Here is a 16743-nt window from a genome sequence, read left to right as displayed (position 1 = left end):
AATTATTCACCTCTTCTGTAGGCAGTGGCACAGACAGGAGCTACTTGTGTAATCTGAGCAACCTACAAAGCAAAATTCCCACACAGGAAGGCAGAAGGCCTCTCTGGAGACAGAAGCAACGTCCCATGACTTAGCGGGGAAGAGAGAAACAAGCCCCATTCCTTCCAAGGCACTGAATTATGCGTGCTCAAAATGTGCAAGATTTAGGGAAAGTTTCTCAGGTTGACTGCATTTTTTTGCTACATTTTCCAAATCTTATTTCGCCTATACAGTCTTTTCCTAAACACCATTACATACTGCTGCTACAATGGCAGCCACCTAGAATTAAGCATTATAATATCCAAAGAGGCTACTCTTAATCTATYTTAGCAAGAGTTATTTTTATGAATCTGCTAGCTCCCTATTGCCTCAATGTAAGTATAGAAAGGAAGCACATAATAGAATAASGTTAACAGAAAGCAGCCAGGCAGGCAGAGAGTACTTGATTTATTTTTCAAATTATTTTAAAACACTTGGATTAACCCAGTCAATTAACAAGGGACCTCTATAACTTTGGGGCTGTAACATGCATCTCCCTTCTGTTACTGTATTCTTTTTACTTTTGTTATTCCCTCTTTCTCTTGCTGTACCAGATTGGAGGGTCACCAGAGAAATGATTTTTCTTTTTAAGTAGTATGAAAGTTATATATTGGATCATGAGATTCAAGAAGGAAAGCCTAGATCTCCAATATCTCAGGTGAGAGGCCATTTCTTCTCTAGAGACTCTGTTGCTATGGGGTACAGAATGATAGTGAAGAGATAACAGTAGTAGTATCACAGTGATTTTAAACATGTCCAGCTGCAAGTCACCCTATCTGTGCAGGATAACGCTCAGAGCATAAAGGACAGTAGTAAGAAACCAACAGTGTATGAAAAAGCTTACCTCCAATCTCACASTGGGTGCTAAGCAGAGCTTCTGCACTAATTCAGTCACTTCCTCTASAGTGAATTGTCTCTCAGTTTGTTCCTTTTCATATAGCATGTTRGTCACATACAGATCCTTGGAGTCCACTGAAAAACACACGGGGAGAAATCACATGTCTGGTTGCTGGCTATTTGTTGTGGCTAACATTAAATGACAGGGTAAAGTTATTCTCTCAGGATTTATTTGCACATGTAGGAACCACTCTAGTATCAGTAAAAACAGGGAATGAATAAACACGCTTGCATTCTGGTTGAATTCGAATGCTGCCTGAAGGCAAATGTGGCAGGGAGACAAAGAAAAAGAGAAGAAGCAGTAAAAGAAACAAAACGAAGATGTACTTGAAAGAAAAAAAAAAAAATCACGGTTTACTCTAATACATCTGTAACAATGGTCCTACCACTATATACTCATCACCCTTCCAGTTTAATAACGCATCCAGTTTCTAGCTCAGTTTTTAAACTTTTGCTCAAGCAAGCTTCCCATTAGCATCTGTAAATTTCTTCTCCTACATGAGGGACAGCATGAAAATGGAATAAAAAATGATACAGTTCTCAGACACGGCATATTCCTTTGAATTCTATTAGTACTTACAATTATTTGGGCCCCACTTGTACTGTGTCTCTGCTTGCACCTGAATGAGTTTCAGCGATGACTGTGTCTGTGTCTTTGCTCCGCGTCCCTTCTCAGAGAACGGTGCAAGGAGGTTGGATTCAGTGCATTCCGCCTCTGCCAGGATTCCATCCTTAAATCTCTGAGCGCATTCCAGGTTGGATGACAGGATCTGCTGCTCAGACTGAGAAGAACAAGTATTTCAGGGAATGCCTTAATATCTACGTCAATCTACTTTTCCAACTTCCTGGAGAATTCCAGTTATCTGACATAGGGAATTCTCCTGCCCAGACCTTTAATAGCCCCTGGAGCAGGAACTTCAGTTGATAACAGTTGAATGGTCTCAAATGATATCAGTCTGCAAAGCTCTAGTGTTAGGCACCTCTTTTTGGTCAGCGGAAAGCCAAGAACACAGATGACTGCATTTGAGAGAGTGGAAAACAGTAAGGTTTCTTTTTAAGAGACGTTTATGTCTTTCCAAAGTTTTTTTTTTTTAAAATAACATACTTTATACAAGATTTTCTCTCAACCATGTCTCTCTAATCCCCCACTTCACCCTCTAATTTCACTTTTAGCTTATCACTATAAGCATAATATATTTTAACAGCAGAGTTTAATCCAGGTATCCAAGTGTTCCATTTATACTTTAGTTCATGAACTACTATGCAAATTTACATTAAAAAAAGTGTTGGATGTCTAACAGGCATTATATAGACAATAACATTCATCATTTCTTTGCTAAAGCTTCAAGTTTGGGCAGACAAACACAGGAGAACGTATGACTATATTATCAAGACATTCCCACCAGCAAAATCATGTCAGAAATTGCCAACCTGCTACTTCAAGCCTTCAGAGAAATAAAGAGGACCTGTGCAGGAATCAGCATCATTCCCCAACACTTACTGGCATACGAGGAAGAGGAACAGACTGCACGGAAGCAAAGCCAGAATACCGATGAGAGCAGAGGTTTAAGTCCTTTGTCTTGACAAGGGCAGGACCTTTGCTCTGATACTTGGTTGGGCATATTCCCAGAACATCCATCTGGTAACAAACACACAATGTTGAATCATACAAGACCACACGCATTATGGACTATTACAGTGACTTCAAGACATTGCTCTGGTGTAGTGACTGGCACAGAGAASTAAGTTCTCTCCAGCTAGTAACTGGCTTTGACACAAACTAAGGCAAAGGGTCTTGGTCAGATTTTAGAAGATGAAGAGTTTGCTTGCTTGTCTTTTAAAATTCATTCTATTCCAAGACAGATCATTTATAAATATAGGCTTTTTCATTTAATATTTTCCATGTTTCCAGGGAAGCCTTAATTCAGAAAAGAATTTATATTCAGGAAAAAAAAAAAGGTAATTACATATGGATGTCCTAAATGCTATTGAGAAATATCTATTTAAACACTATTATGTAGCAGAAGCACGGGAATGAGGGTGTGCACTCTGTCAATGGTCACTGTTCTTCAACAGCAGAGCCATTGAGATATCTCAGCTACACTCATACAAACATGGACTACAGTGGGGTCCTTTTTTCAGTGTAACACAGTAGAACTGGAGCTAAAGTTTTCAAAACAAAGTTTCAAGAGCTTTGAAAAGCCTGATTTTAAACTTCCTGGAAACAATGAGAAAACTTCAGCGGCAAAGCAATCAGCCCCTTTACAAATACTGTTCCTTCCCTGGAGCACAGGTGAAGCTGTGGTGTTAAGAAAACCGCAGTACTCAGCTCTCTCACAGGGAACAAACTCCCAACAAGAATGCAAATTACAGGTGAATTAATAACTTATGAAAAAAATGCAACCAGAGCATCATAGGCTGCTGACTTGTCACCAAGTGGCTATAATTTTCARTTACTTAAACAGGGTAGATTTAAAATACACAAGGGCTAACAGGAGCCCCAGAGCATGATGCTACTGGCATTCTCACCTCTTCAATGACTCCAGCAGCAGCAGGGTCTTGTGATGTCTGCAGGACACTCAGAATGCCTCGTTTGACGTTCAGCGCCCAAGTCTGTTCACTCCTTACAGGACAGAGCTGAAGAACTTTCCCATCATGGAGAGAAAAGTAAAGAGGATGGTCTTCTAGTATTTCTCTGCAATAAAACAGTTTATTATTTCTTGCTTCAAACAGTGACTGCAAGTCAGGTTATCTAAGTCATAAGTAWTGTCATAAATTTTTTGAACAGTTCCTCCCCACAATGGATCTGTTTTATTTTGTTTCTGTTCTTTTTAACAAGACTCTACTCTTCACTAATTCATCCTGACTCTAAAGTCTCCTTAAAAAAATGTAGGTGATCACAGCAGTCTCTTCATCCTTGTACCACTGAACAAGGCCAACTCCTCAGAAAATCTTTACAACTGATTATATRTTAAACTAGAATCTTTGCCATTAAGAAAGCAACTCCATTTAAAAAGGAGGTCTTCCAATTTAGGGTGTTTTAAGCCTTGATAAGCATATCTYGGTTACATATTTCACTTCTGTACCTCTTCCGCCTTGGTTATAAATAAACACAACTGTTTCCCAATCAATCCATGGTTAATATCTTCCTTCTTTGCTGGTATATACACTTGCCTCCAACCCAGATGTTTTCCCCCCCATCTCTTTTGTCAGTTTACTCTCTGCCCCAGTAGTTTTGTCTATTCAGAGTACAGACAGCTCTACTTTTGCAAGAAACCACATTTTACACTGATTTTCACTGTTAGTGTTACGCATTCTGATCTTAAACAATTCTTCTAAAACGGGGAAAGAAACCACCCAGATGAGGGAAAAGAATTTTGCAACAGCCCAACAGTCAGTTCCAATAAACGGAGATACACAAGTCATCTGCATATGAACTGTGCAACTATTTGGTAAATCAATGAGGGGGATAAAAGCAGTGTAACAGGGAAAAAAAAAAAAAAAAAAAGATTTTTAATGCACCAACACCAGGAAGAAGTCTTTGCTGAAGAGGAGACCGCACACTGGATGAGGGTCTCTATACTCCCAGGCAACTGGGGGCATTTCTCTTGCTATAAGTGGAAATTACATGCATGTTCACGGGACAAGCTAGACCACAGCATATTCACAATAGGCTGAGGCAAATGCTAATAAGGTTTGCTGGTCTGAATAATCATTTTCAATAGTCAAGCTTCACTGAATGCTTTCTTTGATATCTCTCTTTTTGGCTTCTCTACAGAGAACAAGGCCTCACTGCTCTTACTTCCACAAAAATCCTGCAAAAAGCTTTGCAGAGGAAGATGTGTCTGTAACTTCAAATGATCTGAACTCTGACAGCACCACTCATATTGCAGAACACAAAGCTTTTCTGGACAGATAATAAAAACCAATGCATTTACGTCAAACTTGCTTTTTTTCACCCTCTGATTTGAGTCAATTACCTCATTTCTCATTGTTGTTTAAAGGCTGAGAATCTAAGCATCAGAACAAAGAGGAGATTACTAGGTTCAGCTTAACCAGACAACAGAACTGCTTTTTCTGATGACACAAGAAGCATCTGATCTCTGGGAAAATACGAGACCTCCATGGCCTGAGGGGATCTTTTTGTACAGGAATCCTCACAAGTGTCTATACCTTTGCAAGGCTACACACTGACTGTAGACTGCAAGGCTACCTGCTGGAGGCTACACACTGATTGCTGTGAATAAGCTAAAACGAAAAACAAAAACATGAAAGAAGGAAGTTGGCATTAGGAAAATAAGTGCAACTTGAACAGCTGGGAAGAAAAAAGAACTTTCTGTATTTTGAGGAATAAAATGCCCCTCAAAACAAAAACTTTTGAAATGGGCTTTCAAAACTCAAGGGTCTGTAAAAGGAACGATTGCAACTCAGATAACTAGGGAACTACTTAAGACCACTTAATTTGGTCTTGGTAATTTGTACTCTTAATTATTTAAATTGTCTGTTCTCTGATTGTTTCTCATGTACATGGGATTTTCAGGGATGAAAATTAGATTCAAAAAAAAAAATCTGAACAAATGTCCCCATTTAGTCTTGATCCTCGCTTTTTCAACCATTAACTAAAATCTAAATAGAGTACAAAACACATCATAAATGGTAGTTAGGTGCTGCTAAACCAAATAGTATACATAAAAAAAAAAAAAAAATATCTAAGAACTAAATCAGATCAGAAGWTCTTTTACCTTAGACTGTCCATTTCCTTCAAAACCTCCTCCCTGGAAGCAAAGATTTTCTTGATTTGTACATCTTGCACCTAAAAACAAAGATTATAAAGCAACAAATATCACTTTCAAGAGGAACTTGTGGATGCTGTCACAGATGGACATGTAAACAGAAGTGGACTATGAAAAAAGCCTCAAGTGTAAAATCACTACAGCCCCAGAGGCCCAAATCCCAGCTACCAAAGGTGCAGGATGCATATTTGAGGTATTTTCATATAATTTCTTCTACAAAAAGCTTCACAGATTTTTAAATGCATTTTATACAGTGTTATGACATCCTTTTTCTTCCAAGTCACAGTTACCTATTATRGGGGAAAGTAAAAGCCTGGCTGAACAAAAGTCCCTTCTACAGAGGTGAAAAAGCTCAGGCCGACTATCAAGTTGGTAGAATTTTGAGACTAAACCTAGTACAAGTTTGGTATACGTCTTATAGCTTATTCTTACTAAATTCAGAGGAGAAAATGTAATTTCTTCTCCTTTTATATACACACATTTTTTATACATATATATATGCATACATATATATTTATTAAAGACAAGCATCCAACTRTGTATTTTTTGTCCATTTTAGGAGGCCTCAAAGTAACACAAAATACTAGCAGGCTGGCCACTGATACTGCAAGGAAGCAGAAACAGTGATTCGATCTGAAAGTGGTTCACCCAAATTCTCACCTTTCATGTAAAAATCGTGGGACTGCTGGCCAGTTAAATCTATCTACACAGCTATTTTACACAGGTAACTATCTTGTTTTATTGGCCTCCTATATGCATTAATACATGTACACACACCTTTTACAGCTCTGCTGTACAGAACCTATGAATGAGGCCCTCTGTTCACCTGAAGGAAAATTAAGGCAGATAAAACTTATTTTATAGTCTCCCTGCTCAGCACTGTAGAGCTCAAACTTGCCCCACAGCAGGCTCACTCCAGAAAAAGAAATGTCTGCAAAACTTCTCTGTTGCTCTGTCAATSGAACAGATTTCCCATCAAGATCAATGGAATATTACCAAACTGAATTTTATACTACGTAAGGCATAGCACCAATCCAATAGATCCAAGAAGCTATTCAATTTCTCTTTGAAAGCTTTGATATTTTTAATTTACTGCTACACATAGGAAAATTCAATAAAATTATTTTGATGCAAAACTATTTGCATCACCTGTTTCAGCTCTACACAAGACAAAACAGTCAATCAGCTGTTGCATTTAGGAAAAAGAAATCATCTGTGTTATCCACCCTTTAAATTGGCTAATATTTATACTTAATATGAAGCTCCATAGCATCAAAGCAATCCTGCAACTCTAAAAATGTCTTCAAGAATTGGTTTTTAAATACAAGAAACCCAAGTATTTTAAACGTATGAGTGATTCTAAAGACWGGCAGAGCTCCATGCCAGCTCCTTCCAGCTGCTCTCATGTTATGGCAATACTCACTTTCAAAACCAKGTGGCACCTCCCCAGTGTCTCGATGGTCACTGTGCTCTCCAGAGACAGACCACTACTGTTGTAAGTGCTTCCCGGGAGGAAAGTGGTGGTGACTGTTGAATACCTGTAGCTGTATCTGGTTCCTTTGGGAAGGTGCAACGTGCTCTGTCCTAGCAAACAAACAAAAAATTTTTGTAGTCTATTCTATAGCCTAAGGTACACACTGTGCCTCAACACAATCTAACCAAACCTTTCCAGGTCAACCCCTATCCAATRTTTCTATCTGTTTCTCCCTTTAAAAAAAGAGAAGTTTTGAGACGGTCCACAGAAGGAAAAGCCTGTTTCAGTGAGGGAGGAGCTGACGCTGAATACTGGATGAAAGGCATTTACACAGACTGTCTTTTGCCCAGTATTAGTTTGATACTCATTGAGCTTTAATCTTTATGTGTTATAAATGTTCACAGAATGTGAACTTGAGGCACGTCAAAATGAATGCATATCATTCCACAAAAAGTTAAAACCAGCTCGGACATAAAGYAATATTCTCCTAGTGACACAATAACCTTGTTGGAAGGGGTTCCCTTATCACACATAAGGCCTGAATACCATCTCGTTTGACTCACCTCCACACTCTGCAAAACAGGGAGCTCCATGCCTTAAACTTCCCAGGGATCCTGCAACAACAGGTAAGATTACATCAAAAAGTCGTGTGCAGCTCTAATGACAGACACTGCAGCATTTCAATTACAGTATACATATTATGAAATATTAAAAAAGCAATATATGTATGTCCTAGGGCAGGCATGTATAGTTATCATGAGGGTTAAAATGTCAGAGAAAGTCACAGGATCACATCCCACAGCATGATGTTCACACTTGCCTCTGCATTTGCTACAAATGATTCTCATCTAGTTTGTATTACTATTTGAGTAATCAATCCCAAATTACTATGAGACACCATCTGCCCTAACATGACATGCTCACCATCTCAAGAGAAAAGCTCTGGGATTCCTGTCAGTGACAGTGCTCAGAGCTGGGTCCCTTTATAGCTCATTTGGGAGGGAACAGAAGGACACATAAGGCTCAAGGTTGTTGTTTCAGTCAATATGCAGTGATTTGTATTTTTATGTAGATACAGATCTATCATTTCATTTTATGTATTCTGCCCTAAAGACATGAAAAGCTCACAGAAAACAATAACTAGGATACTTCCCATCATTCATATAATTCTCCTTTATAAAAGAGAAGAACTATTAGAGCATAAGAGAATTTAAAAATATCAAATACTTTTATAAACTCTATCAAGACTCTCTGAACATCCCAGTAATCTCATGAATCCACAGGATTAAGTAAACTTCCTAATTTTTATGATACTGTTTTCCAGTTTTCATTCATCTCACATCTCTCCTAACCAAAAAGAGAACTGTAATTAAGTTTTCTGATTGTATCTAAGTTATGAAAAGAACAAATACAGACAGGAGAAACCAGCAGTGAATATATTTCTTGTGATTAATGCACAAGAACATTCAGGAGGAGTATCCCATAGTAACAAAGTCCTACTTCCATTGATAAAGAAATAAACAGCAAAGACATAAAGCAAAGGCAGGGAAGAAAGAGTTCCATTGAAGCAGCCTCCATTCTTTATTTTCATATTCTCTTTCTAAAATCTTTGCAGCATTATTCTTCCTTATAATCTAATTCCATAGCTTCCAAAGAGAAATGGTAGAAATAAACASAAAATTTTTAGGTATTCTCTTTATACGGAAAGATCTTAGAGACAAATATTTAGGAATTAAACATTATTTGTTTAACTGATAGGTGAACACACAAAAGGTCAAGCGCAATTCTACCCTCCTCCCTTAGCTATTCAATGAGCTACTCCAGGCTGAAAACAAAGCCCAGCCTAAAAATATCCATGAGTTTTTCTACTAAGCTCACTGGGACTGGACTTTGCTCTCATTGCCTTTCATGCCTGTAGCACACAGAGCATGTACATAAATGAAGGACATCCTTTTGCTCATCTATAGAGTATGGAAATATAACAACATGGATTATTAAAGAAAAGGAAAGAAATTAAGGCCCTCACTACTCTTACCCTGAATATTCTCATCAGTATTTAAACTAAGCAAGGTTTTGCTTTATGCAACTTGAATGATGCCTACTTAAATAGGGATTCTTAATGAAAAATGCAAAAACAAAACAAACAAAAAAAAAAGAACAAAAAAAAAAAAAAAAAAGCCAAAGAAAGCATAAGCTTTACTGCTGAAGGAAANAAAAAAAAAAAAAAAAAAAAAAAAAAAAAAAAAAAAAAAAAAAAAAAAAAAAAAAAAAAAAAAAAAAGCCAAAGAAAGCATAAGCTTTACTGCTGAAGGAAATCTCTTAGAGCACCAGCAGACTGAGAAACAAATCCTGGCAGAATTCTACTCATCTAATTATTTCAAGCACTACTAGATGATGACAAAACATACAAGCACTTGACCTGGAATTAAAAAATAGCAGTCACATCTAAGTTAGGAGGAGAACAAATAGAGACAGGGCAACCACTTTCACAGAGAGGCTGCAGTGAAATCTAAGGGTCCCTAACTTCTGTGCAATGACAGCTATGGCCTGTACAAGCACGATACATGCGCACTCGAGAGGCGAGCCTGGTACAAAGCAGATGTCCACACATCAAAACCACACATGGAAGTTCAGATCGACTTTAAAAGAAGGTGGAAAAAAATGTTGTCTTCAAGCAAATTTGATCCTACTGCTAGCAGACATCTACAAAACCAGACAATTTTCTAGTAAGCTGAATCCAGATCATGTAATATAACAAAATTACTAGTGGGTTATTAATTTTTTATGAATACACCTATCTAAACACAAAAGCAGCTTAGTAGTAACTCCAAAACTCCAAATGTACCACAGTTGAACAACTCAAATCAAGTTGACTCAAGAACTCAAAATCTCCTTGGAAAAAAAAATAAAAATAATAATAATAATAAAAAAAACATTCTGAAGTATCTAGTGGATGAGGGAAGCAAAGGGCTATCTACCTGCCCCTTTTTCTTTAAAGCAATGGAAAAAGCCAGCAAGTTAATGGCCTTCACATACAAGGAACCAGTAAAAACACTATTCAAAAACTGTGAAATAAATATGGTAAATAAACTTTGAAAAAATCATTTCTATTATATTATCAGATTGTTAAGATGTTCAGGTTGTTGTCACAACCAAGAGCACTCTCAGCTCCTGCATCCATCCTGCACCTGAATGCCATCACCAGGATTAGCACCTACCCTATGCCAGGCCGAGCACTTCCGACAATCAGCACTTTCTAAAATGCCGACATTTAGAGTTTCTGCTGTTTGCTTTGCTATTTTAAGCTTTAAATTTTCTTCTGTCATTTACTTCTGTTTTACAGGCAGCATGCGTGTGATCTCTGTTCAAATGAGAAGAGCACCATTTTCATCACCTTCTCGCTCTTTCAAGAATCCTTCACGTCCCAATGCCTGAAAGCACAATTTCAGGACGCCGGACTGCCACAAATATTTTACATGTCCATTTCAAGTGAGAAAAGGATTTAACTGGCCCAGTCTCACTCTTTCCACTGTTCCCCAGTGATGTGTTTAAATGAGTGCAGTAAATAGCACAGGTTGCCTTCCCACCTGCCCCGAGAGCTCAGTACAGCAAACTGCTATGCTGTGCTGAAAATCAAGGCAATCCTGCAAAAATAATTCCTGCAGATCTACAAGCTGTAACATAAATTATAATAATCTCAAATGTTTTACTAGAGAGATCATTCTTATGCAGAAATATTTTACATTAAGAGACTGGCACCTTAGCAGAGGAAAAAGTTACTTACTCCCTGAAGCTCCTGCCACAAGGGCACAGAGTAACAGGACCGAGTGCAGCCCCATGTCCATAAAAATCACCTCCTCRGGCCAGAAGTTAACAGAATCACATYTGTTCTCTTCTCCAGGGCATGTCTGAGCACAGCAGGGAAGGAAAATGTCTTTCCCAAAGCAGAAGGTTCCTATTTAAACCCCTCTCACAGCCAGGGGAGGGGCTGCGCAGGGGAGCCCAGGGAGGGGGGATTCAAGGCTTTAAGGAGGGGGAGAGGCAGATGACAGAAACATTCCACCAAGTTGCCTTTTATTCAGCCTTGCTGCCCTCACAAAGAAAGAAAGAGCGAGCGAGAAAGTGTGTGCATTATTAACCTGTTGGAAATCAACCAAAATTTCAGGGAAAAATCCTGGAGTGCTGCAAAATGAAAAATGTATGTGACCAGAACAATTCACTTCAGCAAAGCAAGCCCTACATCCAAGAGGTCTGAAAGCTTCTTACAGTCCATCAAACATCGGTCTCCTGGCATTCTCTTCCTCTCCTGCTTGGGCACACTACATCTCCTACTCACATGTTCTTTTAGATCTTCCTGGGCATTTGTTCTTTCCTTTCCTCTACAACATTCCCATGTTCTTCCTTAACACAAACAGGATTGGTGAACACCTGTGCTACAGAGGCAACATCAAATGCAGCCACTCGGGTAGTTCAAAATCTTCTCTGCTTTGGAAATGGCAAAGATTTATTTTTCTGCCTGTCATATCTAACCTCTAACCACAAGGCTCTGGTTTAACTAGATGCACAAATATAAATCAGATGGCAACAACTCCTGCCACTGGTGCCACATTCCCAGCTAGTCTGTGTTGTCACAAGTTCTCAATATACTTTGCAAAGATCAATGACCAATGGTCAGAGAAAATCTGGTCTAAGAGTTTAAAAAAATCGTGATAAAAGATGGGTCCATGTAGCAAAACTCAAGAGCTACCAAATACCAAGCCCAGGTCTGAAACTTGATGCAAAATGTTGCAGATTGGAAACACGGAAGTGACAAAGCCAAGGTGTGATGCTATGATTCTATGATTCTGTGAATTGGTAAAGGACTCTTTCTGTCTCTATTGCAGGTTTTCAGGAAGTTAAAAATCTGACTTTGAATGTTAAATCTCAAGACTTTAAAATCACTGCACAGAGTTCCTTGAATTTTGCTATAAATTATTCAGATAGTTTGTATTCAATGTAAGTTTTCATTTTAAGGTTCCAGCCCATGCAGGAACAGTAAGTGTTGAGTAAACAATGCTGCAGCCATTCAACTATCAGAAATAATGGATGTAAGCACAAAAGTTAGTATTTGTGCAGATATATAAAGAAATGATGAATTTAGCAGATACATGACAGATAAACAAGAGGCCACACGGGATGCCCGTAGGAACCCCCTGGCCCCGTGCGCACGGAGGCATCATGGAGGCCGCATGAAGGCCCATGGGAACACCCRGCCCCATGCGCACATTGGCCCCAGGGTGCTACACAAAGGCCCATAGCACTCCCAGCCCCATGCATGGTGGCCTCAGGGCACCTTACGAAGGCCTGCAGCGTGTGCCCTGCCCCATGTGCACAGAGGCTGCAGGCGGGCCGCACAGAGGCACATAAGGCATGCCCAGCCCCATGCATAAGGAGGCTGCAAGGCCATAGGTATGCAGGGCATGGGAGTAATGAGCTTCTCAGGGTATTGTGGGGGYTCTTCAGCATTTTCTTGAGAGATCTCAGGGCCTCTGTGGAGCTTCCCGGGCATACTCTTGCACGCCCTGCTTTTCTTGGGCATTCCTGAGTGTAATTAAACAGTCCAATCTGGTGAGAAGAATCTGCTGGGGGTTGTTGTCAGGTAGTGAGGGGGAGAGACACTATATGTCTTCAGCCTTGACCAATTAAGACGCAAGGCTAACTTCACCATCTATGGAAAGTGCTTCAGCAGCACCAGAAGCACCACGCCTTCCGTGACTTATCCTCTGAACCTTGAGAAGGAGGTTGGATCGGTTGCTAAGGGCTTTGTAGCAATTGGCAGAGGAGCCATGCGGGTTGCATGATCAGAAAGCAGCACAGGCACACAAGTGAGACTTCCAGCCTAGGACTTGCCATTTCTCCAGCTTGTGTTGAGGAGATCAGCAAAAAGGCTGTTGAAAGTGTGTCCATAACCTCTCTGGATCCTATTTCAGATCTTCATTAGCCTCACTGATTTTCCTTCCTTGTATATGACTTTTTGTGTACTTGGGTCAGCCTTTAACTCTTTCCTCTCACCTTAGTGCTGTGAATTCCTGTAAAGACCTGTCTCTTTATCAGTGGCAACCCTGATTTGAGAAGCTGCTATGAGTGTCCTCAAAAATCTCCCCCTCTCTGCACTGAACAAACCCATTCCCTCAGCCCCAAATCACAGGGAAGTGCCCCAGCAGCCCGCACAGTTCATGAAAGGCAAGTCCTGCTTCASCAACCTGATCTCCTTCTCCGACTGGGTGACCTGCCTAGTGGATGAGGGAAAGGGTGTGCATGTGGTCTACTTAGATTTCAGTAARACCTTTGACACAGTCTCCCACTGCCTTCTCCTAGAGAAGCTGGCAGCTCAAGGCTTAGACAGGGGTACTGTTTACTGAGTGAAGAGCTGGCTGGATGATTGAGCCCAGAGAGTAGTGCTGAATGGAGCCAGCTGAACATGAGTCCACAGTGTGTCCGAGTGGCCAGAAAAGACAGTGGCATCTTGGCTTGTAGCAGGAACAGTGTAGCCAGCAGGATTAAGGAAGAAGGGGCCTGRAACATCTGCCCTATGAGGAAAGACTGAGAGAGCTCGGCCTGTTCAGCCTGGAGAAGAGAAGGCTGAGGGGGATCTGATAAGCGCCTATAAATATCTCAAGGGAGGGACTGAGGAGGATGGGAATGAGCTCTTTTCTGTGGTGGCCACTGATAGAACTAGCGGAAACGCCCACAAACTGAAGCACAGAAAGTTCCACAGGTACTTAAGAAATTTTTCCTTAACAGTGAGGGTGACAGAGCCTTGGAACAGGCTGTCCAGGGAGGTTATGGAATCTCCTTCTCTGGAGGTTTTCAAATGCCCACACGCCACCTGGATGCCACCCTGTGCCACATGCTCTAGGTGCCCCTGAATTAGCAGGGGGTTTAGACTAGATGATCTCTGGAGATCCCTGCCAACCTTAAGGATTCTATGATTCTATGTCAAGGTCTCCCTGTACTCGCTGCTAGTAATGCCACATCTCAAATACTGTGTTCAGTTTTGGGACCCTCACTACGAGAAAGACATGGAAATGCTGGAGCATGCCAGAGAAAGGCAATGAAGGATGTGGAGCACAAACCTTATGAGGAACATCTGAGGGAGCTGGGATTATTTAGTCTGGAGAAGATGGGACAGYTTTGTTTTCTCAGTTGATCTCTTTTTCAAACTCCCACTGTCTSGTGAAGTTTTCTACCTCTCTGAGCAGTGAGCCATACACACTTCTATAGCAATTATGCAGGAGCAGGAGAGGCTACTGCAGATATATATATGCTGTCTTCCTTCTAGCTCAGGCCTTTTTAACATTAATGAAGGCTCAGAAGGTGGCTTGTATCAGTCACAATATAAATAAATCCTCTTTTATTCAACTGAGAAAAGAAAGCCTGGAAGCTTGCTTAGATGATTCTCCCCAGAAGAGAAGTGGTTGGGAAGCCAGGAAGGAAAGAACAGTGACCATGATTGTCCACTGTGCTCTRATGACAAAAAAAGCAATGAAAATACGAGGAAATCTGTCTCTAAATACTTACTGTTGCGTGAGGGCARCCCCAGCYGCAATGGCAGTTGTTGCAGTCTTAGTGCTGCCCGGATGCAGCCGCAGCCCCAGGAGAGTTCCCYRGSCTTGRCCTCCCCCAGACATTGGCCRTTGAGAGGGACAAATGTTTTCTGGRCCTGGGCTGCCTGTGGCAGCAGAGAGYRCRGGGTGTSTCCTTGGGYRYTGGACGACTGGTGTCTGATGTCTCTGGGAGCAAGCCRGGCATGGCAGCTTGAGCGCAGCAYGCTGGCAGAGTTCCTGCTCAGAATCCTGTCCCTTGGAAGATTTGGTGGTCCATGGGGAATGTGAGGATGCATGGAAGTTTCCTTGAAAGTCATTGAGGCATTTGGAGGTTCTGGTTGTTCTTTAAGCGTTTTGGCTGATCCCTGGTCTCCAGACACCTTGATAAGGTCACATTCCCCTGCCCTGAGCCTCCTCTTCTCCAGGCTGCRCAGTTCCTGAGGCACCAGGCGCGAAGAGGGGCACATGCGTGTGCAGATGTGGGTGCACAAAGTAGGAATTCASTCCTGGCCTCCTAAACCTTCCTTWAGTCCCCCTCCCAGGAACCCAGSCCACAAACAGACGCTTCACATRTGCTCCAASMAATGTMAAACAATATTTSAATAKCATTTAATAMAATAAATAACAGTAAACATAAGAGCGTGGAGAGTGCAGGGAGCGGCCTGGAGATCACCGGTACCTCTCCCTCTTCTCCAGGAGGCGGGATGTCTGCCRAGTGCTGCAGAGATCAAGAGAAAGGGGCTGAGTGTGAGGAGGGAAGCAGGGCAATGCTGAYGGCCACGCTGAGGCCATTGCTGAGCAYGAGGAGCTCGCAGCTTCCCGTGCCCTGCGGAGTGCCCAGCAGCTGYGCAGGGACAGCAGGGCTGTGCGGCTCAGGCGCCCRGCTCCCAAGGCTGCTGCGGTGCCAGCGCAGSGCTCAGGAGCAGATCCTCCTTGCCGCGTGCTGCTGGGCAGKGCAGGAAAGATGTGGAGGGCAGCAGGAGCTCCCCGCACRGGGCAGGTCCTTACCCAGACRAGCGCTGCTGCCTCTGGTACTGCTGGAGGAGCCTCCGGGCGGCTTTCTGCASCTCCTGCTCCAGAGAGCTSYTCSCGCTGATGGGCGGCACAGCCTGCGCTCCCCGCCGCCAYGAGCTCCTGCCACAGGGAGAGGCCACAGATCCTCCCTTAGCCTGGGCCTGGGAGCCCTCCTGCCCCCTCCGTGCCGCAGCCCCAGCACACGTGGCCRCGTGGCTACCCCGAGCCCCTTGGCCCCCCACTGCTTGTGGCCTTGAAGTGAGGGCAGCACMGAGGCTCCCGGAGGGAAGGTCTGCCCCGTCCTGCGGGCTCCCTGCCATGGCCRCGGGTGCCGCGATCAATGGGGTGGATGAGKCAGTGGYAAATGGGACATCCCGCCCACGGGGACACAGGCACGGGGCTCTGCCAGGCCTTGCTCACAGCCCYGCACACTTACGCGTTCTCAGCCTCGGGCAGCTGAAAGGTGACCCTCTTCCCGTGAGAGGGCCGATTCCCCCGTCTCAGAATGGATTTGGGCTGTTTCTTCGGCCCGTCGGGAGGATGGGGAATCCTTTGCAGCCCAGCACCCGATTGCTGCCGAGGAAGGCAGGCAGAAATGAGCATGAGAGCAGAGGGGCTCTTTCCCACCACGCTTGCATGGAGGTACCGCCAGTGCCCATGCRGTGCCTCCAGCACAGCACATCCTTGCAAATTCCTCCCTGGAGCACGCCCAGCCTGGCTGCCCTTCCCTTCCCTGTCCCCAGCTTCTGGAGCCCACCTCCCAAGCTTAGACGGAGAAGCTCCTTCCCAAGGGGACCCCAAGCGTGTCCTGTGCCAAGAAAGACCTTACCTGATGGTCCCAGATTCCTCCATTTCTCTGCAGCCTTTCCCCCCTGGCCAGAGGGGAGTCTGCTGCAGACAT

At 42.6% G+C, this 16743-nt stretch overlaps 1 protein-coding gene across 1 annotated transcript; it reads right to left on the bottom strand.

Moving 5' to 3' along the window:
* Window positions 1-279: 279 nt before the first annotated feature.
* LOC112956465 (vitellogenin-like) lies at window positions 280-6435 on the bottom strand. The gene is made up of 8 exons (XM_026049988.1): window positions 6429-6435; window positions 5718-5788; window positions 5189-5223; window positions 3505-3670; window positions 2477-2614; window positions 1556-1757; window positions 923-1050; window positions 280-318 (listed from the first exon to the last, which is right to left on the bottom strand). Exons 1-8 carry the CDS (start codon window positions 6433-6435, stop codon window positions 280-282), a joined length of 786 nt encoding a protein of 261 aa, XP_025905773.1.
* Window positions 6436-16743: the final 10308 nt, after the last annotated feature.

This window comes from Nothoprocta perdicaria, unplaced genomic scaffold (assembly GCF_003342845.1).
Source record: "Nothoprocta perdicaria isolate Ctin4 unplaced genomic scaffold, notPer1 scaffold_636, whole genome shotgun sequence".
NCBI lineage: Eukaryota > Metazoa > Chordata > Aves > Tinamiformes > Tinamidae > Nothoprocta > Nothoprocta perdicaria.
The sequence above is the reverse complement of the archived record's forward strand: the minus strand, read 5'-3'. Positions and strand labels throughout refer to the sequence as shown.